At 36.7% G+C, this 25,449-nt stretch overlaps 1 protein-coding gene across 1 annotated transcript in view; it reads left to right on the plus strand.

Annotated features, from left to right (window-relative positions):
* LOC140172507 (uncharacterized) overlaps window positions 1-25,449 on the plus strand; it is a 270,463-nt gene that overhangs the window by 134,451 nt on the left and 110,563 nt on the right. Inside the window, exons 7-10 of the mRNA XM_072195651.1 lie at window positions 2,582-2,644; window positions 9,774-10,283; window positions 12,726-12,791; window positions 23,027-23,128. Coding sequence (XP_072051752.1) covers window positions 2,582-2,644; window positions 9,774-10,283; window positions 12,726-12,791; window positions 23,027-23,128 — 741 coding nt within the window. The remainder of the gene's footprint in view (window positions 1-2,581; window positions 2,645-9,773; window positions 10,284-12,725; window positions 12,792-23,026; window positions 23,129-25,449) is intronic.

The raw sequence follows: 25,449 nt of genomic DNA on the forward strand, positions 1-25,449 counted from the left end.
ATACTGTGAAAAATACTTGCCTTGCTTTCAGTTTTCCGCTTTGCTAATTCCGGCCTGATTGAAGTTGAACCACGTTTCTGTCCAGGATCTGTGGCTGAACCAAAGCGCCATCGACGGCAGGAAGGGGCCAATTAAAAGAAAACTCTATAGGCCTATTATTTTTCTAAGCATGACGAGGATGGACTATACTGTGGTATTACTTATCACCTAGTGGTAGGCCTTTCCAATCTGACATTCATCAATTATTGTCTAACATTCATATAGCATATTGATCCCTATCAATTTCACATTAATGAAAGATGCCATCAGAAAATGGCCTTGTGACATCTGTCAACATGATTTCTACAATGTATCAGAACATGGGGGTGTTGACATATCACATCCAGTTGAAGTTCTTTGCTTTCAACAGGTCAAACATTCTGGCAAAACCAAGGGGGAAAACACCCAAAACTTTGTTTTAGGTGTTTGACCATTAACCATAGGTCTTGATTTAACCATTTAACATGTTTAACAAACATTTCTCTGAAGTTCAGAGGATAATATTTGCCTGGGATTCATAAAAGCTAAACAAATGGGAGTAGCTAGTGTAGACCCTCGAATTGCATGAGTGATGGGAGCTGCCATGAATCGGCCAACAAGCTACTGCAGCTGTGCTATCTGTAGAGGTATCGCAGCTATCACACAGTCTATGCTAACCTGATGCAACAGGCATATCCTAAAACAAATATAAAGGACTGTTTATTTCAGTAAACAGAAATTGAAATCAATTTAAGAACTGAAAAAGAACATTTTAGAAGAAAGTCCATTTTATGCGCAAGCTGATTTTCCATGGAAAGGTTCATGTTTTGGGAATCCCCTATTTGTTCAAGTCCAAGATATGAAATTCATAAATATCAGATTTGGAGTAGTCTTTTGTCAAAGAGTGCAGGAGAGGTGGGTTTTGTGCCAATGGCACACTCGGGAGGGGTGTCCCGGGGTGTGTCCACACTGAAGGCGTGAAACGAGGGCAAAGCCCAGGAAGCAAGGGTGACACCCGAGTCAGCTCAAATGTTACCATGCTATATACCCCTACACATGTTGGTAGCTCTCAGACACAGACTAATTTGGGAGCAGTTCAAATGAGTGTATTATTTCAGAAAAGCACTAATACTTTGCTGATCTTCAGTACATATAATTACAATATTTTCATTGAGGACATTTTGAAAACAGCCCAATTGGGCTGTTCAAAGCACTTTGTGGCAACTCTCCATGTTATATCTGTCAAGATTCTGTCATCACGAAAAGTTTTTTGATTAATCCAGAGGTGTGAACAATCAATTAGAAAAGATCATAAAACCAGTAATTAACAAGCATGCAGCCATTATGTCTACTAATTAATTGGGCATGATAGGATCTGTAAATGTCAAAATGTGCCAATCGCTCATTAGTCAGGGCCACATTGGCAAGTTATTAATTATTGCTTTCAACATTTGTTATGTAATTGTCTAATTGTTTGGTACTTTTGTTTTAAATTAAAACATCTTTTATGAGGTGTGAGGGTGTTGATGGAGAGTCATGTAATCAGGATGTATTTTGAGAATTTTATGATGGGGAACAAATTAATGAAAGTACTATGCCCTTGTTTTATGATGCTAAAAACAGTAATCATGGTAATACAGGAAAAGTATGCACTTACTTGCATCCATAAACTGGCAATTATCCCTGAAGAGGTTGTGAAAGTGGCATGTGTACATCTGTCACAAGGAAGTTCAGAATAGCATTGGCACTGTGCTGTCCCCTCTGATAGGTTAATACAGCCAAAAGGAGACTCGTGGATTGCTTCATGTCAGCTTTCATCACTCATGCTATCGAGGAGCATCGGGGTCTGCAAATTAAGAAAGTTCAGCATAGTACTGTGTTCATAACTGAGCTGTGGTTCTGAAAAGAGCTGTTCATATCAAATTAAGAAAGTTCTGAATAGCATTGGTCCTGTGCCCTCTGATAGTCCAATACATGAATAGAACTAGTTCTTGTTCATCTGTCACAAGAAAGTTCAGAATAGTATTGGTCCTGTTCTCTCTGACTGGGTTAGCCCAATACATGAATAGAGCAGCCAAAAGGAGGCTCGCGGGTTGCTTCATGGCAGCTTTCGTCATTCACCCTATCAAGGGGCATCAGGGTCTGCAACTGATTCTCAATTTGTCTTCAACAGCTTTGGCCTCTAATGTTCATTGTTGTTTTTTATCCATTTTGTCCATTGATTCATAACCATTCTGAGTATTTATCAATTCATCTCTCTCAACAGCAGCAGAAGCTTTATTTTGTTGACAGCAAGCAGATAGTAAACACTTCACTTATGGATTCATAACTGGGCTGTGGCTCTGAAAAGAGCTGTTCATATCAATATCATATCCTGTCTATCCTAAGAAAGTGTTAGTGAGAAATCAGTCGAACCTGGTCTATCTTGAGAACATAATTTGGCCCCTACATTCTAATCATGTACCATGTTAACATTCACACCATTGTCATGCACCTTGCACTGTATTATCATGTCATGTCATCCTAATTAACTCATTTGTTTTATTTGTTTTATGTTAATTAGCCACCCAGTACTATATCCCAAGAAAGCAGCGATGAGATTCATTCAATAACATCAGTACCACAGGTAACATTCAGGGTAGTTGTGTGTTTTTTGTTTGCTTGTTTCTGCCTGCTTACTTGACTTGACTTGAGTTTGGTGTGCTTCTTGTTCAGGCCTCTGTCACATTTTCTGCATGCTAGCCATAGGTTTCAACATAAAAATGCCCCAAGTTTTTAGATATTTTCTCAAAATATCAAGAGCTATCTTAAGAACCACTGAACCAATACGAGACTTGTTTGTACTCATTTTAATGCATTTTTCTTGCTGATTCCAAATATGATCATGACAATGTACAATTTTGAAAATTTTGAATTTTTAACATATAAAGTGGTAAAGCTGTGGGGGAGGGGAATACCCCCAATCTAGTGCTTTTCCACAGTTAAAATAAAATATTGAGGACATTTCCACCTGCCCTTGAAATTCATTTTCCTCCACTCCTGCAATTTTTCTGGTGCTCACACTCACATTGAATAGACTAAAGCCCTATTCATACTGCAATTATTCCTATTGACAGCCCGATTCATACTGCCAATTACAGTGTATACATTGGGCTATGCCTAATTGCTATGTTTGTATGTCCGCCATGATAAATGTATACATTTTCTTAAAGGCATAGAGGAAAACAAATATCTACAAACATGAAACTTTGGGTTGATCTTGCTACGTTCAAATTTCCAAAACCTTTAAGTGTACATTTATTTTGCAATATTTCACAGTTGTTCCTAGTGACACAGGGGCAGGGCTATTAGTTTTATTATCTTGCACTGTCTTTAGTGATTGTAGATTATTTCTGTACATTGCATGAACTGTTTGCTGTGTGAATACTCTATGTGATCTGCTCCCTCAAAATAAGCGTAAAGTTGCAAGTTTGCAGTTTTGAGACGTTCCAACTGTTGAGAAATTGCTCTTCTTGTTTGAGGACACCTATATTGGCAGTGGCATGTTCTTTGTGAATGGGGACAGAATTGTATACAGAGTACAGCATTCACAAAGGACATACCACTGAATATACAGGCGTCTTCAAACAAAGAACAGCAACTCAATAATTGGAACGTCTCGAAACTCCCAATTTGTGACTTTACGCTCATTTTGTGGGAGCAGGTCACATATCTGCTTTAGTTGAATCATGAAGACAAAGATGTTGTTGTCATCACTGAGGTCAAATAAATCTTTTGTATTATGCTATCCTTTTTGAAGTATAGCATTGTTGATTTGTTTACTAATAATAATGAATTCTGTTTTGCGTTGCATAAAGTAATAAAATAAAACAACATTGCCGTGATTGTTGTAGATACCTGTTGCATAACTTTTGCTGTTTATGATTGATTTCCTTTTTCTTATTTCTTTTTTTTTTTCTTTCTATGTTCTTCATTGTTTATCTTTAGATTGCATCTGGTTATGATTTTTGTTGTTTTAATTTGAAATTCTTTGTTTTTGTGTGTGTTGTTATGGAGCCAGAAATGAGCATAGTGGAAATTTTTATGTTTTACAACAAATCTTAACCTGTCAGATATTTGACTATATCCTGTTAGTGATTGCCATCAACATTTATTTTGTGTCTGTTCTGTGTTCTGTGTGAACTATTTGCATGCTATTTGTATACGGTTCTAAACTACTAGCAGAAAAGAACTGGTGGAGGAACAAACTGTGCTTTTAAACAATAATTGCAATATTTATTGTTTTAAAATCAAATATAGCTTGGATTTTCACTGTTTTCTTTTGAATCTTATTTGGTCATTACAGATCTTATAACTTTAATTTGTGAGCTAGTTGATTGTTTGATTGTATTATCCTTGTTTATGATTTCAAAAATGTATGCTCTGTTTGTAAACTATTTTGGTGTATGTTCCAAACATCTTCATGTAGTTTAAAGAATTTAGGAAAACTACTGGGAGTGGAATTGTGCAGTTTTACGGCAATTGAAATGGTTTTAAAATCAACAAATTGAAATTAAAAATGTTTAGTTATACTTGATTGTTGACTGCATCTAAAATAGCATACTGTGGATAACAAAAACGTAACTTATTCTGACTAAACCCTAGAACCAGTGGCATAGCCAGGGGAAAAGGGGAGGGGGAATTAAGCTGCCCCTCTTGTTCGAAGTCTTGACACCTCTTGCCCCCGTGAGATCCTGGCCGCCCTGATATTTAAAATTTGTATGTCTCTTTTTTTTCTTTTTCGCCCATGTTTGACCATTTTATCAAATTCACCCCTCGTAAGTTGCCTTATACCCCATTTGCCCTCTTTGCCCCTCTGAAAAAGTAATGACTATGCCACTGCCAGAAATATGTTGGCAGACTAAAAAACATAACTATAAAAACTGGTCTAATAATTTGAAATTGAGCTCCTACAATCAAGGAAAAAATAGTTGGCACACTTGCACTAAACAATTGAAAAGCGTGCCCTATCAAAATTGGAGAAGTGAGTGAAACATACATGCAGTATATGTGAAGTACAGACTACCCCCTATATCTCACCCTTCCCCACTCCCCATCTTTCAATGTTGGAGGGTCTCACAGACCTGTTGACAACATGGCTTGGTCCAACATTGAATTGGGGGAGCGGGGCAGAGATATACCAAAAGACAGGCAAAGTGTGCCAACCTTTTTTTCCTGGATTGTAGTGTGATGTGATATCAATATTACTTTTCAAAACACACATTCATGTGGATGTTACAGGGTGCAGTCAAACAACGTAAATGTTCAATTAAAGAGAACAAACATTTTGTAAAATATAATAGAAAAATAGTAAGTAAAACATACTGTATAATGAGGCCAAAACCAATTAACTACCATACATTTCACAAAGGCATTCAAGAAACACATTTGAAGTCCTTGTTTACATGCATAATGCACATTTTAGGGAAAATAGAAAGAAAATGCAGAATTTTTCAGGCTTCATCAAATTACAAGAAAAACTTTTGTACATGGATGCCGTGTGTACAACAATCTTGATTTGATTTTATTGACAATTATATGATAAAAAGTCGAGTGATTCTTTCTGGTCACATGTGATATGGTGAAAACCATTTATTGGGGTGTTCCGTTTTAAATCCATACACCCTCTGTGAAAGACATGAGCTTAATATTTCACACAGGGAGTGTAAATTTCAAATGGGGTTACCTGAATGGGTGACTCCATTTGATATCTACACTCCCTGTGTGAGATATTAATGTCATGTCTTCCATAGGGGGGTGTATGGACTTCAACTGGAATAGCCCCATTGTGTCCTTTTTATGTTGACGGGTTCCTCAATCAGTGTCGGCACTCTTTGAGACCAGCAACCCTCAACTTAGTTTTGTCAAAGTCGTCCATTTTTCGTCATAATTGGACATGATGAGCTCTATGGGTCTATTCAGAACAAAAATCTGCCATTTTTGAAAATTAGACATGGATGGTTGAGCATGAAAAGGACAACATTTATGTTTTCATTATTTGCTTAGTGGGTAATCTGTAGTAATTGGTTGTTGCCTCAAAGTCAGGTTATTTTAGGGAAAAAATTAAAAAAGATAGTCAATTTTGTGATAGAATGTGTGTGAACACATCTGGAGAACAACAGAACTAATTGTGATGTAAAGTGTTTGTCCTTTTGTGTTTTTGTTTTTTAATTAACCTTTTTCTCGTTAATTGTTGGCATGGTTGTGTTATTTATTGATGTTGGTTTATTTAAAAAGTTTCATAGGCTAAAGTGTTACTTAGGCCACGCATTACATAAATTCTGTAAGCTTCAAATGAAACACTTCAGCTTTACAGAACCATTGCGGGTAGAAAATTGCCTTGAAGTAAACTGGTTGTGATTTGACTAGGCTTCTGATCCATATATCGGATGTCCCTTGTCCAACCAAGCGATGGAAGTACATCACACAAAATGCTATGCTCCTTATTCAGCATCGAAGTGGTTACGTAATTCTCTTGGTTACCGGATCACGCTATTTTGGCATGCCTTCGAGTGCCATACACTTTGTGTGGTGATTGTTTCGATTGTGGTTCATTACTCAAGCGCGTGATCCCATTGACATAGTAACATTACGTAACTTCAATACTGAATTGCCTGGTATGATATGGGCATAAGTTTCACACCACCAAATAGAAATATGGCTGTGTGCCCTTAATTTCAATTAATCAGGAAAAAACCCATTACTGGCATTAAATTACGCATTAAAATGAGCAGAAATTTGTATAGTTTTGGCTCAATTTGGATTGGTTATGATTAGTAATGTTAAATCCTGCAAGTGTATCACAAATGGAAGAGATCAAGTAATTTTTAAGGGCTGGGGTATGAACGTTTGGACAGTATTTATTGTGGGACATTAGAGCACATCACAGACATATCGAATTGCATTCTGAATACGAAGAATGTCATTCTGATATCAAATAATTTTGATTTTTTCAAATTCGCAATTTAATACACATTTTATGGCAAATCATTAAAATTGATATTTTGATATTTAACAGTACTTGAAGTAAACTTTATAAATCTGATGATTTATACTTAAAGTGTATGTAGGTGGGATGAAAAGCCGACGATCAATTGAAAATGTTGACCTTTCAGTATTGAAGATATGGATTTTTTCCCAAAACACCAAAAAAATTAGGTCTTTTTGGAAAAAAATCCATATCTTCAATATGAAAGGTCAAAATTTTCAATTGACCGTCGGCTTTTCCTCCTGCTACATACACTTTAACAATATGTCATTAGATTTATATAATTTACTTCGAGTACTGTTATATATCAAAAATTTGAAAAATATCAATTTTTTATAATTTGTATTATATTGTGATTTTCAAAAATGAAAATTATTTGATATCAGAAAGACATGCTTCAGATTCAGAATGCAATTCGATAGGTCTGAGGTGCTCTCATGTCCCACAAAAAATACTGTCGAAACGCAATAAACGCTCATTTTAGATCCCTTAATGATGTATAGAAACTCTAGCATGATTTTGCATGTAGATTAGGTAATTCCTAATGGAATTTGAGGGCCAGTGGTAAAAAATAATGACGGTCAACCGAATAGTTTTACTAGTCAGAGGGATCAGGCAAGGGCTGATTTCAACCATCATAGCTGTAGCTGAGATCTGAATCGCTCCTATGAAGAAAAAATGATGTTATCTAAAGTCAAATTTAGTATGCGTTTCAATAAGGTATATTGCTGATAGCGATTGATAGGCAAAAGTGATGCATGCTGGGAAGGAAAAGGGCTCAAATTTGTGATCTCGGGTGATGAATTTTATAGTTTTTGAGCCCTTTTCATTCCCAGCATGCATCACATTTGCCCATCGATCGCGATCAACAATATACCTTATGGGACTTTGTTTTCATGGTGTGAGATCATTAAAAGTGTGCAGATGGGTTCGCATCCTGAAGTCCTACGCAATCAGACCATACAATTTGCAGGTGCTTATCTACAGTGATGAAATAAGAAATGACAATTATATTTTTCCACATCAAAGAATTTGATAAATACAAGTGTAGGCTTTTTGCCATTGTGTGAAAAGAATTAGGAGAGAGGGAGGGGGAAGGTTATTGGGTTTATGGGTTAAGTTGATAGGATTAACCTAGATGCATGAATACATTAGTCTAATTCAGAGAAGATATTTTACCTTTCCCAGAATCCTTTGCAATATGATATAGGCCTATCCACAGGCTACTATAGACCATTCACAACCAGTCAAAGTCCAATGTTTTGTATGTTGTGAATTCTGGCATACTCATGAGGGCCGATCGTGCATTTATAACAATCACACAAGCGTTGCGCGCCTTCGTGTATACGCGATAGAGCTTTGCGTGTCTTCGCTCTTACACGAAAGATCATAAAAATATGCGGTACCTCCGTAGCAGTTTTGCCTGTCGTATTTCATGGAACAATCGGCCCTCATTATCAGGTGATGCTGAGACTTTTGACTGTTTGGAGTTGGTCTGTCATCTCTTTTATCCATGGGCATCACCTTATTTCATCAAAAAGGATACTCCTATTACTTTTACAGGCTGACACTTTGTTTCATTTTGAGAATAGACTGGCTAAAAGCCTGGGCTAAAAGTGGGTTAATAGTCAAGAAATAAACATATTTTGCAAGATGTGCTCTGTTCATTGAGGTACAATTCATCATTATCGACCCATGATGCACTAGATAGCAAATCAGTACAGAAAATTGAAATGGGAGAAATGCATTATGGGAAGTGTAAGATATTTTCTGTGTGATACACATCATTCTTATGTTAGGAAACTTATGTTGCTTCTGAAGCTTTCAGAGGGGTGGTGCAGGTTGGAAGTTTTGTTTAGTCATGTTAGTTTTGTGGGTCTAGTTTGCGGGAAGGGGCGGTTGCGTCAAATTTCACTGTTCAGTATGTAACAAAGGAAAATTTCATAGCAGTGATGCGATCAAGTTCATGTTTTTAATTGTTATGGCAACCCTTTATGGAGAGGGAGTTTAAAGCCCTTTTTACTTTTAAATGTATGAAACGTCGAAGAAGCCCCTAAAAAGAAGTGAATTATTTTAGGGCCACTGGATAGCTATTGAATAAAAAATGAAAATCAACAATTCTGTTAAAATAATTGTTTTCCTTCTTTTTTAAAATCATAGGGATGACAATTTCCCCCTCCTCCCAGTCCCATGCTGTACAAACCTTTCTGACTAATGGAATCATAGTTTATATTATCTTTATAGGGAAAAGAAGACAGAACAAATATGAATTTTGTGTGTGTTTGTATGATTGTCTATAGCGGGACTGTAGAACAAGCTTTGATGTCTAATAGGTGTGTGTGTGTGGGGGGGGGGGGGCAAGTTCGTAAACCCCTCCGAATGAGGACTTTTGTGGGTGTTTTTCTCACTAACTGGGGACTTCCCTACAAGTGGTCCCCAATCTTTTCTTCTGGGTACTTATATGGGGTAGGGTGAGGTCCCCGGTTGTACTAAACACAAAAACACACAGGTCCCCGATTGGCAGGAGTTTGGCCCATAAAAGTCCCCAGTTGACACACAAGTCCCCGGTTGTCAAAAAACACACATACGAGTAGGGGGGTATAAGTGTGTTGACAAAATGTTAACCTTTTGCAAAAAACCAGTGTGCATGCTGTATGAATGTATAGAATGGTCACCAATTTAACTTGTCAAACTCAAGGTATCTCTCATTTGTTGCATTTTACTCAAGGACTTACCGGAATATAGAAAGATAGAAAAGTTCTTACCAGAACCAGAAGACAGGATTGATGAAGTCTTAGAAGATTTGGATCAATACCTTGATCAGGACTTATTGGAATGGGAGACTAGTCTAGAAGAGTCTGAGACTGATAAACAGATTGACCTTCAGTCTGAATCTTGTGAGGTATCAACTCCTCAGCCTGTCCCTCGATCTAAAAAGGACCCAACTCTGCAGACTGAAGGTTCTGTTCTATCCGGATCAAATAAACACCCTGCTCTGGAATCTCTAAGTCGTATTATTTCTGGATCTGGTAAGGGATCAACTCTTCAGACTGAAGGAAGCGTTGTATCTGGAGAGTCAGATAAGCACTCTACCATCGCTCTCCAATCTCAGAGTAGTCTTGTTTCTGCATCCGATGCCACTCTTCAGTCTGAGAGTAGCACAGTCTCTGGAGAGTCCGATAAGCACGCCACCCTTCAGTCTCAGGCCAGCTTAGCAAGCATTGCCTCCACCGGACAGGTATGGGCATGGATTTCTTGAAAGATGTGTTTTGTGAATTGCTGGTTCTTTGAGCTGAAATATCTGATGTGTTTTGTGAATTGCTGGTATACTGCTTTTAAAATATTACTAAAATATTATGTTTTTGTGAGAGTTATTGTATTGCATGGCCGAACCCATTCCCTTTTCTTGCAGTGGTATTGTTTATAAATACAGTGGTTTTCGGAGATCTTGATGAGGAAGGAGAGGAAGGGTTACTTGGTTCATCAGTTGCAAACAACTAATATTGTTTCTGGATGCATAATACATGACATTCCCAATTGCTGCTATATGTGATACTAAGCTGAACCCTTTCCCCACCCAAACCCAATCCCACATACTGTGTGCCTCCCCTGTGGGTGGGGTGGGAGCAGGTAACACGGGCACCCCACCCAAACCACCTGTATGGGGTTAGGGTCAGTTATGTATTGTCCGTCTCATCTCAAATTAAGAGTATCATTGTGTTGGATTTTGCAGTGGCATATACAAATTGCTTCCGCTAACCTAATCCTGTGGGCCAGGCGTATGCATACGCGCAGAAGGGCAATTTGTCCTTACGCTGGCAAGAACCGTGAAAATGCACTGATTTGAATCTGCCACTGCGAAATCCAACATGACGTTACTCTCAACTTGAGATGAGACAGACTATATTTATAGATGTTATTTAAATGTGTTTAATGTGTGAACTGCATGACTGAAACCCCAACACACCACCCACCCTCCTATAATTTGCAGTGGTACTTATTTTGATACAGAGTTGTCTTTAGAATTGGAAAAAGAATGGATCACACAAGAATTGCATCATAAGGAAGTCTTCCGCAATCTCAGACAATAAACGGTGCTGTTTGGTGGTAACAGGTGCATTTATTTGCAACTTGCTAAGTTGAGTTGGAAAAGTTCTTGTTTTACTTGTATTATATGGCTGAATCCCTTTCCTTCTTTGCAGTGCTGTAAATATTATACTATAAATTGAAACAAGCCTATGACAGAATCAGACAAGAACAGTAGTTTTCTGGGAGGGGAGGCAAATGTTCTCCCCTGTGGTACTGCCTTTGTCAGTGTCCAACAGTGATACAGGTAAAATAAGGTTATTTGTGTTTAATTGTTGGCTAATTGTTTTTGTTGGAAAAGTAATAATTGCTGTTTCCCTTTGTCTCAAGCAATACCTGAAGTATTGGTGGTATTACAAAGGTTTATAATGTTGTTGTTGTTGTTGTTGTTGTTATTTTTGTTGTTGTTACTTTTCAGTGAACAATTGATGCTTCTGGTTTTCTTCTTTTCTTTCCGCAATGAAATTTGATGCTGAGTGTATATTAAGCCCACTCTGAATCATTGTTGTGTAAAATCTGAGACAAATAAAACTAATTTCGTCTCGGCTTAAAATGGTATTATGTATGCATTTTTTGAATATTAAATATTATAATGTTTTATGATAGATTGGTTATTAATCCATTTTTTAATTAACAAACATTAAAATTTTAGTGAAGTATTTGGAATATGCTGGTGAAATTTCTTACAAATATGATGATTAAAAATGGTATTATGTGTCGCGTTTCTTTAACATTTTTTTAATAAGTATCATAATGATAGAATGTGTATTAATCCCTTTTTAATTAACAAGCATTGAAATTTTAGTGAAGTATTTTGAATATGCTGGTAAAATTTAAAAAAAATATATGAAGGTGATTAAGGTATACCAGAAAGCTCATCACTTGACACCACAAGATGGCTGTACATAAGATGTGTCCATTGATGGATGGGGAACTTCAATTTTTTGTTTGCCGGTATAATCACAGATATTCTGTGGTATAATCCAGCAGATTGATACCACTGATGAAAGTTGTCAAAGTGATGATGATACCTGGGCCTGGAGTTGGCCTGAAAAGAATGCAAACTTAGTAACATTTGCGAAGAAGTAGTGGATTAGTTCATCATATGTGACATGTCATGTCGAAAGCAGACACTTTTGGGCAGGTTATCAATTTTGAGTTTTTACATATCTTAAATAAGGAGAAATTTTGCTCCACAACACCGTTTTCCCCAATGAAATCGGACATTCCTAAGCGAAGATATTGAGTTCGTAAGTTATGGTATTATAAAATTGGAAATTGAGATATCGGCCTTAAAAAGTATAATTGACAATGTTGAGAGTAGGAATTACCTTGAAAAATGTCTCAAAAAATACAAGATGCCAGTTATTTTCCGGTGTGAAACTATTGGACAATATTTTTTACATTAGTAACATCACAAATTCGCAACAAACCCAAATTGTGAAAAATTCACCTGGGCAGATTTTGGCTATTTCTCAATTTATGATCCAGCAAAAAAGTGTCTGCTTTTGACATGGCACGTCGCATATGCAAATGATTATGAATATATTATTGTATGTATAGTAATATGCTAAGTTCCTTCTTCTTATTCTAGGATCTTACAGACTCTGGTCGCAGCACTCGTCATTCAAGTCACACACACTTAAATGATATTGGACAGGTAACACTTTCTAGAAACACTTGTTTGTTGTTTCTAATACTTTATAGAAACACTTGTTTGGTGTTTTTAATATCATCTCATTGCTGCCGTGTTTGGCTGCCATACTACTACCACAGTGTTACTTACTAAACAGAGCAGTGTTTACTGTTATTGATTGCATGGTTAAAACTAAAACACACCACCTCCCGCAACGTTTTTCTCCATTTTATTCTAGTGTTGCCAAAATCTGATTTATATTATAAATGATATTTGGGCAACTTGACCATTTTTTTGTGCTTAAAATGATTACAGAATTAAAGGGACTTTCATGTGACCGTCATATTAAAAAAAGGGCAGTTGAGTCCAAAAAACTTACAGATTTCTTAACCAAGCTGCTTCTATGTATTGCCCCTGACTTTTTAATTGATGACGGATGAAAAATAGTGTTTTTATGTGACAAATACAGTGCAAATTCCTAAGTTATTAGTTTCTGTCAAAACTTTCAAAAATAGAATCGAAAGATTAAAAAAATGTTATTAGTTCTTTATATTTTCATACAAATTTTCATTATTGTCATCAAAGGCTTCTTATAACTGATGATGTGATTTGTCCAAATAGATAATTGCCCTCCATGAGCGACATGCAAACATGACGGAATCTGTACCTTTGGATTGGTCACATATATTTAACCCCATGAGAACTACCTGCCGATTGGCCAAAAAGAAGTTTTCATTATCAATTGGCCCAATCAGCAACATTGTTAGAATAATTTCACCACACAAAAAATTGGGGTGAATTATTTGCAAAGCTCCATTCTGATTGGTGATTAAAGTGAAAATATCATGTAATTGACCAATCAGAGGCAATGTTAGATCAGCAGATCGTGCTCAGGGGGTTAAGGGATGTTGAACCTCTTTTCCTGCTTCAAGCAAAAGGTCCTTACTCTCCTCTATAAGCTACATATCTGACAGTGGAGGGGGTTACATGACATATCTGAATATATCCCATTTTGTCCATCCAGTCCCTAAGTTCACCTTGGCCATTGCCCATGACAAGTTTGACAACATAGCAACACTACATTATAACCATTCACCAGGTAGAATCAGAATAGCAAAAGTTTCCCATGCATGGCTTACAAGTAAGGTAGCAGAAGTACCACATGCATGGCCCAAATTCCCCTTCCCCTACGTCCGTCCGTTGGTCACACCATGGTTGTACGCATGGGTTGGTAGTTCTTACCATGGAGGTATAAGTGCATGGCATAATATCATAGCAGTTTTCCTTTCCAGTAACTAGCTAGACTTGGCCAGTATTGCCACAAATGTACGTAACCTGCACAATTAGGTGAATTTGAAAAGGCCCACAGTGCTCCCGAAAAATAGTAGGAATGTGCATCTTTGGTTTGATTTATTATCATTTCAAATTTGTCCAATTTTTACAGGCATTTGAGTGTCTTAAAACTAAATTGCCCTTTTAAAATATTTTATGCCCAATTTAGGGGGCACACGTGTGAATGCTGCCAATTGACTGACTTAACAAAAAGGACCCTTCTCAATCATCTTTTTTTTTTTACTTGAGAGCTTCTCAGCACTTCAAAACTTAAATTTTCTACAAGTTTAAGATCAGATGAAGACAGCTAAGTGTAGAGCAAATCACAAAATTTTGTGGAAAATTGCAGGCTAGATCACCCTATCCCACATAGCTCAGGGTTTTGTTCCATCAGATAGAACACATTTTAAAGGCTTAGTAAAATCTTTATAAAAAGCCAGATACTACCCATATTCGATAGACAATTAGACAATTAAATATCCAGGGTTAAAGTAGGACTAAACCTGAATTGGGGCCTAATTGTTCGTTTAAACTTTTTCTAATATATTTCATTGAGTAACATGCTACTTTTGCATTTTCAAAACACATTTTGTCATTCTGCTATGCTAATTGCCTAAGCCATTTTTTGTAATTTTGAGAATAAAGTACAAAATATGGTTCAAGTATGCATTTAAACATATATATTCACCAATCTTTGCCCAAGAAGAAATGATAATGATACAAATGAAAGGAGTAATTAGGGCGATTACGTAACTGATGCATGCTTGAACCACATTTTGTTCTTTGTTCTCAAAATGACAAAAATGACAATGGCAATTAGCGTAACAGGCTGACGATTTGTTTTTGCCTGTAAGGTTTGAAGAGATTCCTATTTATTGGTGTGCACTCTATATACAAAGTAAAGATTTGGGATAATTTTCATCTAATTGATGGTTTCATTCCTCTAACTTCTGAATTAAAAATGAAGAGAAATTTGGGCACTTCAAAAGGAAGAGAAAATCAAGGGACTTTCTTTGCTGAAGTGCCAAATTATTTTTTTTTTATTTGATACAAATTTGGGCTACTTATGCACTGCCATCTGCCACCTTGACATGGATCTTGCCTCACATTTGGGCTGACAACTGTTAGTAACACTGGACTTGGACAGGTAATTGGTAGGTAAGAAAGCAGGAATCAACATCACACTTTGGTAAGCGCGGTGTGATGAGTGATGAGTAGGTCTACCTGGTTAAAACGCTCTTTAAAATCCTGTTCATTTTTATGATTTAAAAAAATTAAAAGTTTTCATTTTTTAACAAGCTACAAATTGATAAGAGTCAAAATGACTCTTTGAAAATTAATTTTTACTACATTTGATTACAATCCCTGATCACAATCCCCACCCACATATCTGACATTTCCCCCAAACTAGCATTTGTTCAGTGTCAAGGAGACTGTCACAGGCCCTGTTTGACATAACAAAATCCACTAGTTCTCGGTCATGAATCCACAGTCATGCACGCACCCTTACTCGAAAAACTGGAACCAGTTCCACCCCAAACTCGATTGGTAGTTGTAGCAAATTACATTGTTTTGCAAAATCATTAGACGATGCCTTTTATTGAAATGTTATTATGTATGTTAGTAATTAACAAATGCATTGAAATAATGTTGTTATGAATTAGTTGTTAGTAATAACATCATTCTCGGAATGATTTGTTAAGCAAATGAATGTAGTACTATTAATTATAAGCTTATTGTTGAAATAATCAATAAAATTGATATGATACATGTGTAACATAAGTGACATACCGTATTCATTCCATTAACCACTTAAAAGTCATTTTGGGTGCATGCTTATTTTTTATATTGTTTACATAATTGCAAATGTAAGAAATTGCCCAAAATATGGATTTATGTGTAGATCTCCGTGTTTGATACATGTGCAGTTGAATCCTGAACAATGATGGATGATCATGTGTATAGTTTGATCAGCTCTTAAAAGTAGACCACGTTCAGAGTGCTATTAGTTGACCTGACTGGCCTATATTTTTTGTGTTAAAGAAAGTAGACAAAGTACAGGACTTCAATAAATAATTTGTGATGCTTCTGGTGAGATGTCACAAGACAATTCTCAAAATAAAATAATTTGATATTAATCGGCGATGATATAAGGCCCGCCGATTACGAGCTGATCAAAGTATAGTAACGTCACTGGATGAGCACTTATAGGGCATGGGCAGTTATTGGAATGAATACGGTTCATGTAGTTGGTAGATATGTATTTAAAGAAGGCTTGTTGAATTGATAATTCTTTATTATTAATTGTTGTCTAACCCTTTGGTTATCTAATGAACTAAACTCATGGTTAACAAAGCTTTTATTCCATAGTTGCTGTGATATAGTGTTTGTCAGGAGGGCCATTGTTTAAAAGTGATGTCACCCGGTAGCTCTAAAACATTTGGATAAAAAATTCATTTGTGTCAGTGATATCAAGTCATCCTGAATAGAAAAGCCCACTAGTCATTAATGTGAACATAACATCTGTGACCCTTTTTGTTTGTGACATTCATGAAAATATGTGTGTTGGAAATTTGTTTCACTAATGGTTGAAAATGTCAGGAGTGTTAGAAATTTTCAAAGATAAAAGGCAGGTCAGAGTACATGGAGGGGGCAGGGGTAAAGTTGTTTGGTTTGGGTAGAGATGTCCTGCTGAGAGTTTGAAAGTGGACCCATCAATTACTAATTTTTTAACCCTAATGCCCTATTTGGTTTTTGGTGAGGGGAAGGAAAGAAGGAAGAAAGAGAGAAGAAGAGAAAACCTTTTTCTCTGGTGCGGTTTTGAACCACCGACCCTTCAGGTGCCAGAGACATGCACAGGCCTACCTTGCCACGGGGGTGTAGCCAGCGTTCGAAATAGGGCCGGTCAGCCGGCAATTGGCCTGTAACTTTTTGGCCTGGCCGGTTACTTTTCTGACTGGCATCTAGTTGCCGGTCCGGCTGGCCGGTAACTTTTAAGGTCAAGCCCGGCTGGCCTGTAACTTTTTGAGGCATATTTCGAACACTGGGTGTAGCTTGGGTGCCAGAGACATGCACGGGCCTACCTTGCCACTGGGGTGTAGCTTGGCCAGCCAAGCTTTACGTCGCTATATGACTGATCACATGATGATGCAATCGCATCACGTGGGATACCTGCCCGTGCATATGCTTTTAGAATTTATGTTATTTGATGTTTAGTATGCTTACGATTAGAGTTAAAGATGTTTAGACCCATAGTGCCATACCAAAAAGCAGAAGTAGAGCCATACAAAAAAGCAGAATTTTCAGCCAAATTTAATAGTTTTCCCCCAATTTTTTAGACGATTCTTCGAAAATTTGATGATGATAGCTCAATGGTTGAAAATGTCAGGAGTGTTAGAAATTTTCAAAGATAAAAGGCAGGTCAGAGTACATGGAGGGGGCAGGGGTAAAGTTGTTTGGTTTGGGTAGAGATGTCCTGCTGAGAGTTTGAAAGTGGACCCATCAATTACTAATTTTTTAACCCTAATGCCCTATTTGGTTTTTGGTGAGGGGAAGGAAAGAAGGAAGAAAGAGAGAAGAAGAGAAAACTTTTTTCTCTGGTGCGGTTTTGAACCACCGACCCTTCAGGTGCCAGAGACATGCACAGGCCTACCTTGCCACGGGGGTGTAGCCAGCGTTCGAAATAGGGCCGGTCAGCCGGCAATTGGCCTGTAACTTTTTGGCCTGGCCGGTTACTTTTCTGACTGGCATCTAGTTGCCGGTCCGGCTGGCCGGTAACTTTTTAAGGTCAAGCCCGGCTGGCCTGTAACTTTTTGAGGCATATTTCGAACACTGGGTGTAGCTTGGGTGCCAGAGACATGCACGGGCCTACCTTGCCACTGGGGTGTAGCTTGGCCAGCCAAGCTTTACGTCGCTATATGACTGATCACATGATGATGCAATCGCATCACGTGGGATACCTGCCCGTGCATATGCTTTTAGAATTTATGTTATTTGATGTTTAGTATGCTTACGATTAGAGTTAAAGATGTTTAGACCCATAGTGCCATACCAAAAAAGCAGAATTAGAGCCATACAAAAAAGCAGAATTTTCAGCCAAATTTAATAGTTTTCCCCCAATTTTTTAGACGATTCTTCGAAAATTTGATGATGATAGCTCAATTTTCAAAATTGCCACCTTTGGTCTGGTTAGATCAAATCTTGTCACAAATGGGCTATTCTCTTTGAAATCCATACACCCCCTATGGAATACATGTCCTTAATCTATCACACAGGGAGTGTGAATTTCAAATGGGGTAACCTGAATGGGTGATTCCATTTGAAGTCTACACCCTGTGTGGGAGATTAAGGTCATGTCTTCCATAGGGGGTGTATGGATTTCAACTGGAATAGCCAGTATGATATCAATATCATATATTGTGGAAATCAAATAACCACCGTGTAAATATTGGTCTCATTTCATGTTTATGAATGGTAAAATCTAGATCAGTACTATTATGTAGGGATATGTAAGCACCTTGTGTCCCCCGGGTATCCTCGTCATAAGGTGAACAGACTCTAAGCCTTTGTTTGTTTTTAATCGCAAGCAATATAAACCATATTTACCCGTTTATTACTACCGTATTCAATCCTCATTTGGTTGCCGATTGCGTCAAAAGAAAATCTCGTTGCGACACGGTGGTCCAATCAAAGTGACATTTCAAGTAGGCATGAGAGAGTTTGAAATCTAAATAAGATTGCTAATAGTATTTATGTGCCACCGCTTGGCGATGAAAATTACCTCGGTAAGAAAAAGTTCAAATGGGCACCCTGAGGCAAGACCCCTTATGTTCAGGGATGGGTAGGCATTTAATAATATTCCTACTAATCCAATAGTGGAAATAGGCAGAAACAGGCCATCCACCGTTATAAAAGAGTGTTAAAAAAGTTTTCAATTACGACACCCGATGGCATGCCCCACAGGGATGATTTCGCTAAGATTAGGGGTTGTTGGCTGCCGTTTGGTTGGCTTTTAGAATTGTAAGATGGTTGGTACGTTACAAGTGGTAGATTGGTTTTGTGGTCGATGGAGGGATGGAATGAAGTCATGTTGTAAGACGGTTGGTATGTTACAAGGTGGGCATGTTGCCTAATGCCTATGGAAGTAAGGGGTGCGATAGCGAACTCAAAAATACGGCAAATAGTGCAAATAGCATGAGCGTACACCGGCGTCAGCTGAATTCAAGTAATTAAAAAATTATAAACCAAAAGAAGAAAAATCCAATATCAACTGAGATCCATACCGATCTCAAGCATGGGAAAACACGATTACAAACAACGAAAACACAAATACAAACAGTTTAGCTTCCTTTTCTCTGCGTTGTTTTATTTTATTGGGACAAGTGATTTATCTTGTTGGCAGATGTTTTACTTGTGTTACTTTCCAATCTGCGGTGCATTGGTGCATTTCATGACGAATGTCATTTTGCAATACAATTAAAAGTTCATAAAATCTAGGTTCAAATCTAATTGCTGTTATATCATGACTATTATTACATTTGTAATGAAATGGTATAGTCACTATAGAAATTGTCATCATGATTTATCGGTAAAAATTAACATAATAAAAAGGTTAATTTTGTTGATTGAAAGTTTGATTTGTGCATGTCATTTATGTCAAATTGGCCTGACAAATTATAGTATTCTCATACATGGTCGATGGAGGGGTCTCTGTATACGTTGTACTACGGGTAAGTTCTGCCCCTAAGACTCACTTTTTCAAACTGTTTCTCCATTCCAAAGGCTACTACCATTTGAAGTCATGAGGCTTATGTTCCTCCAAATACTCCAAATTAGCTTCAAATTTGAGCTCCAAGTACTTATTTTTAGCCAAAAAAAAAAAATCAAAACAAGATCCTATTTCAGTTTTGGAGACTCTGAATCAGTCGAGAACCAGCATTTTTTCATCTCACCAATGCTCACTAGTGGGTGAAGTTTAAAAATGAAAACAAAGCAAAATGGAAATCAAATTAATGATGTGCTCATTAGTGTACACGGTTCAATCCCGCGACCAGTGAAATATGTATCTATCACTGCCGTACTCGATGTGAAACGATGTGTAGATGCAGGTTTAGATGCACGTGCCTTGTTGACGGCGTAATTGCTCATTCTTTTAACTACAAATGTTCCTTGTACATGTAAAACGCTCTGTGTGTTTTTTTATGAGATAATAAACTTATAATATAGGTCATGTATGCGATACGATCTGATCAGACCAAAGTTGGCAATAATGAAATTGAGCTATAGGCAAAAATAAGGGACAAAAACAATAAGAAACATAAGAAAAGGGACATGCAAAAAGTTCATAACTTTGCAAATAAGTGTTCAAGGGACTTCAACATCGGTAAGCTTAGGTATTGAGCAAGTTAGTGATGGTAATAACTCAATTGCCAAATTTGTCCAACTTTCTGATTGGATAGACCATGTCACATTTTATAATTCTTCCATTGTTTTCTGACAAATGTAATCTCTATTAGGAATTTAATTTGAAGGTATTCAAACGTAAAATGTAATCCCATTCATCATGTCAGGAGTTACTGAACTAACAAAGCTATTATGTGTTTTAGATTTTACACTCTGTGGTAGCATCAGAATTGTGCAGCTCCAACACACTGGTTGATCAACATCAATCTTTGTACGGTGATAGTATATGGTGACCTCATGTGCTGTATATACTTTTGTGTCGTGTTATTTGCATATTTATGAATATTTATGAGCTCATTTGCATATTTGGCCTACATTGCCATTAATCCACTCTGCAGCTCAAATTAAATCACTGTACAACTTCAAACTTAGTACGGTGATAGGATATGGTGGCCTGATGCGCTGAATAGTTTGGTATCATTTTATTTGCATATTTATGAAGATCAATGTTCTTTGTCCAACCTTTCTCATGTGGGGGCCACCTTAATTACGAACCGTGTAATTCTAGTTTTGGGGTGGGATGACTTTTAGTTGGTCAGAAAATTTGTCTTAAATTGTTCTTACTCTTTCATCAGAATTGTAACTATTATTATAAACTTTATTTATTTATGGAAGTAAAAATCCTATATTGGAACTTTACCCTCATTATTTTCCCTGCGGCCAATATTTTCCAATATTTTAAGGTTTTACTGATAATACTGATAATGAAATTGAAAAAGCCTGAAATGTTTATTGTAAACGTTCGCCCAATTGCAATGTTTAAAATCCTGTTTGAAAGGATCTTTGAGATGTTTCTTGTCCTAACAAATATATAAGTCTATGTATAGTGAACAAGTATGTATAGTTTCAGTTTTAGGATGCAATATAATCACAATGTTTTACTAACTTTATAAATCATTTTGTTTCCCAAACATAATGCCTGCAGAAAGTAGTCCTAGTGAATGTTGACTGCAACAAGTAGAGTTATTGAATACTGAATATAGCAATGTTTTCTATTCTAGGACTGCATGGCTTGACGTAGTTCACAACATCTATACATATAAAGTTAAAGGTCCATATGCACAAAAGAGTTAGACCGGGTCTAAAGTTAGACCTGGTCTAAGTGGAATTTAGTTCCATCAAGAATGGTCCTTTACTCTTATTTCCTTCCTAGAGTAACTAGCAAATTCTAAAGATTTAAATGCAAAGTTCAAAAATAATACAAATGAACTTAAGAAAATGTAAAGGAAAATGTCCTCTCTCCTGGTGCTAAATAGTATTTAAAATTCCACTTAGACCAGGTCTAACTTTAGACCCGGTCTAACTCTTTTGTGAATACGGACCATATTGTTTATACTTACTAACATGTTTTACTTGCTTTCTAGATTTAAGCATGTTGCAAATGGTTGCCTTTTGCATTATGTGTTTGATTTTGTGTTTACAACTATGTGTATTTATTTGTCTTTGTCTGTGAGGTTTTTTTTAATCTGTTCTTTGATAAATATGATAAATGAAGGTAAGCAAAAGTGATGAAAATATAATGAAAGACAGAGATAAGACTAAATCGTGATTGGTTGCTAACCTGCGCAGTACGGCATTTTCTGTCTAGTTGTCAGAATTTCAGACGTGAACTAGTCTTTTTATCTGTCTTTCATTATAGCACAATTAATACATGGATCGTGGGTTTCTCTGCGGGAAGTTAGTTTGACCAAAATTCCTTCCCACAATGCAATATGTCATGTGTATTGTATAACAAAGGAGATGGATTAACCTAGCTGTATCTGTTGTTATGCAATATGCCTATTACCCTGTGAGAAGAAATTTCTGTTAAACTGACTTCCGGTAGTAAAACCTAGGATGGATCCACATATTCAATATGATAACCAGGGATGTAGCTACAGTGGGCGGTGGTGGGCGGCAGAGCCCATCACTCAAGGTTTTGAGCCCACCACTCAGCTTCAATTTTAGCACTGGAGCTAGTCAAGAATTTGGTCCATTTAAGCAAAAAATGGCCAAACATGCAAGATTTTCATCAAATGCCACCCAGCACTAAACATCCTAGCTACAACCCTGATGATAACAACTTGTTATATAGGCCTGACCATCTCACAATTTTGCATTCTTGGGATTTTTATTTGTTGCTTTGTGCATATAAAATCATCTATATTTTGGCAAAAGTGCATTAATTTTAACTGAAAATATAATCAAGTGAAAAAAAAAATCAATTTTTTACAGATCAGATGTGGATGATTTTTAAGTGTCATTTGAAAAAAAAACCCACCAACATCAAACCCAAAATATCTGACCGACTGCCACTATTTGAAAGGTCTATCAGCCCGTAGAGAACAGAGTTGTTTAAATACATCTATTGAAATTGATATAGGGGAAATCACAGCCTACTTTCAGACCATCTTGTATGTACTTCACCTGTGTCTAAATGTAACTTGTGTTATTTTTTCCATCTTCTTTTTCCTATCATCTACCAGTTGGATCCATTGGAGAGAGAATGGATGATGTACGCATCGGAAGGAAACACGATAGGAATGCATAATCTATTAGTTCAGGATCCAACTCTATGTGCAAAAAAGGTAAGTGAGTGATTCAGTGTGCAAAATAGTTGCTATCTACTGTAGATAGCAGATATTTATGATATGCTATCTTCTGTAACTAGAAGATATGAAGCATAAGTAATACATTTGCTATCTTTAGAAGATAGCACATATATTAAGGATAAGTAAATACACTCACTATCTACAGTAGATAGCATTGGAGTAAAGTTATGACATGCAGAATATAGCAGGTATTAGAGTTAATGCAATTGCTGTCTACAGTAGATAGCAGGTATCAGTAATGACATACAGTCTATATTAATTTGCTATCTACTATATATTGAGGGTAACAGTTGCAAATTTCAGTAGATAATGGATATCGAAGTTGCTATCATCAGTAGATAGCAGATATTGGAGTAAAGTAGTGACATGCAATGTGTTATCTTCAGTAGATAGCAGATATGCAGGATAAGTAATACAGTTGATATCTACACTACAGTTGATATCTACAGTAGATAGCAGATATTGAGGATAAATAATACAGTTATCTACATTGGTTGGCAGATATTGAGGTTAAGTAGTACATTTGCTATCTTCAGTAGATAGCAGATATTGGAGTAAAAGTAATGACATGCAGTGTAACATCTTCAGTAGATAGCAGATATTTAGGATAGGTAATACAGTTTATATCTACTACAGTAACACAGTTGCTATCTATAGTAGATCAGATATTGAAGATAAATGATTTGCTATCTTCAGTAAGTAACAGATATTGAAGTTATGTATAAAGTTGCTATCTCTTCAGCAGATAGAAGATTTTCAAGTTGAGTAGTATCATCAGTGTGTTATCTTCAGTAGATAGCAGATATTGGAGTTAAGAGTATCATCAGTGTGTTATCTTCAGTAGATAGCAGATATTGGAGTTAAGAGTATCATCAGTGTGTTATCTTCAGTAGATAGCAGATATTGGAGTTAGTAGCATCATGCAGTGTGTTATCTTTAGTAGATAGCAGATATTGAGAATAATCTTAAAAGTTGCTATCTACAGTAGATAGCTGGTATTGAAGTTCAGTAGTATCACACAGTTTGCTATTTTCAGTACATAGTGGATCTTTAGGTTCAATATTAAAGTTGCTATCTACAGCATTGGAGTTCAGTAGTATCACACAATTTGCTATTTTCAGTACATTTTGGATCTTGAGATTCAATATTAAAGTTGCTATCTACAGTATAAATTAATTACAGCATTTGTTGTGACTAAGCAGCTGACCAGCTATGTAAATCCTTCAGCATTATCCGCAACAATCATGACAAATAAAAGTTGCAAAGCTTAGTTTCATCCCACACCATAACAATGAACCACACATGAAATATTCATTGAGCTGAAAGTCATACAATTAGTAGGATCATAAAGTTATCCTCTATTTCCTTATTGTACTTGTCTACAAACTTATAACCATTTTGTAATGAATTGTGAACTCCAACAACACAACTGTCAAATTTCAAAACATATCGTGGATTTTCTTTCATAAAAAACGTTGTTTTTAAACTTTTTTGTTATGAATATAAAGCTGTTATAATAAACCCACCTATTATCCTGGAGGCAAATGAGGGTGAGAGGCGGAAGTATAGGTAGGAAAATTGGGGAGCGGACCATAGCGTGATTAAGCACTTTTAAGCGTTTAATACCGTATTTAGTCATCTCTAATGTAGCGTGCCCTTGAAATGTAATAAGTGTAATTTGGTGGAGGTGTGAAAATGTGACCAAGTGTAAATGAGTAGCTATATAATAGGCTGTTCCAGGTGAAATTCTTACACCCCCTGTGGAAGACATGACATTAATTTCTCACACAGGGGGTGTAGGTTTCAAATGGAGTTACCATTCAGGTAACCCCATTTGAAATTCACACTCCCTGTGTGGGAGATTAAGGTTATGTCTTCTACAGGGGGTGTATGGATTTCAACTGGAATAGCCACATAATTCAATAGTGATTAAGTATGGTGGAGACTCAGTATAGTGTGTAATGTGATACCAGATGTCTAAATAGTTGCAAGTACAATGACAACGAGGAGGGGGGTTGGTTTCTGGCGTTTGATGATTACTGTGTAGGTTTGGTGTATGGATGAGTAATAAAAACTAATCATTATGTATTGAGAGGGATACCTGCCGATTAGCTGATACAAATTGGGTTTATAAATATTTGACTTTTTGCAGATGACACACCTTGCCTCTGCCATTTTGTTTTCTTGGATTTTTGTCCACAGATTTTGTTAAAAGTTGTGATTGAAGGTTAACATTTTATTTAGGATTAGGGTATATTTAGGGTTAGGGTAAGAATTAAGGAAGGGTTTGGGTAAGG

Source organism: Amphiura filiformis, chromosome 16 (assembly GCF_039555335.1).
Source record: "Amphiura filiformis chromosome 16, Afil_fr2py, whole genome shotgun sequence".
Lineage (NCBI taxonomy): Eukaryota > Metazoa > Echinodermata > Ophiuroidea > Amphilepidida > Amphiuridae > Amphiura > Amphiura filiformis.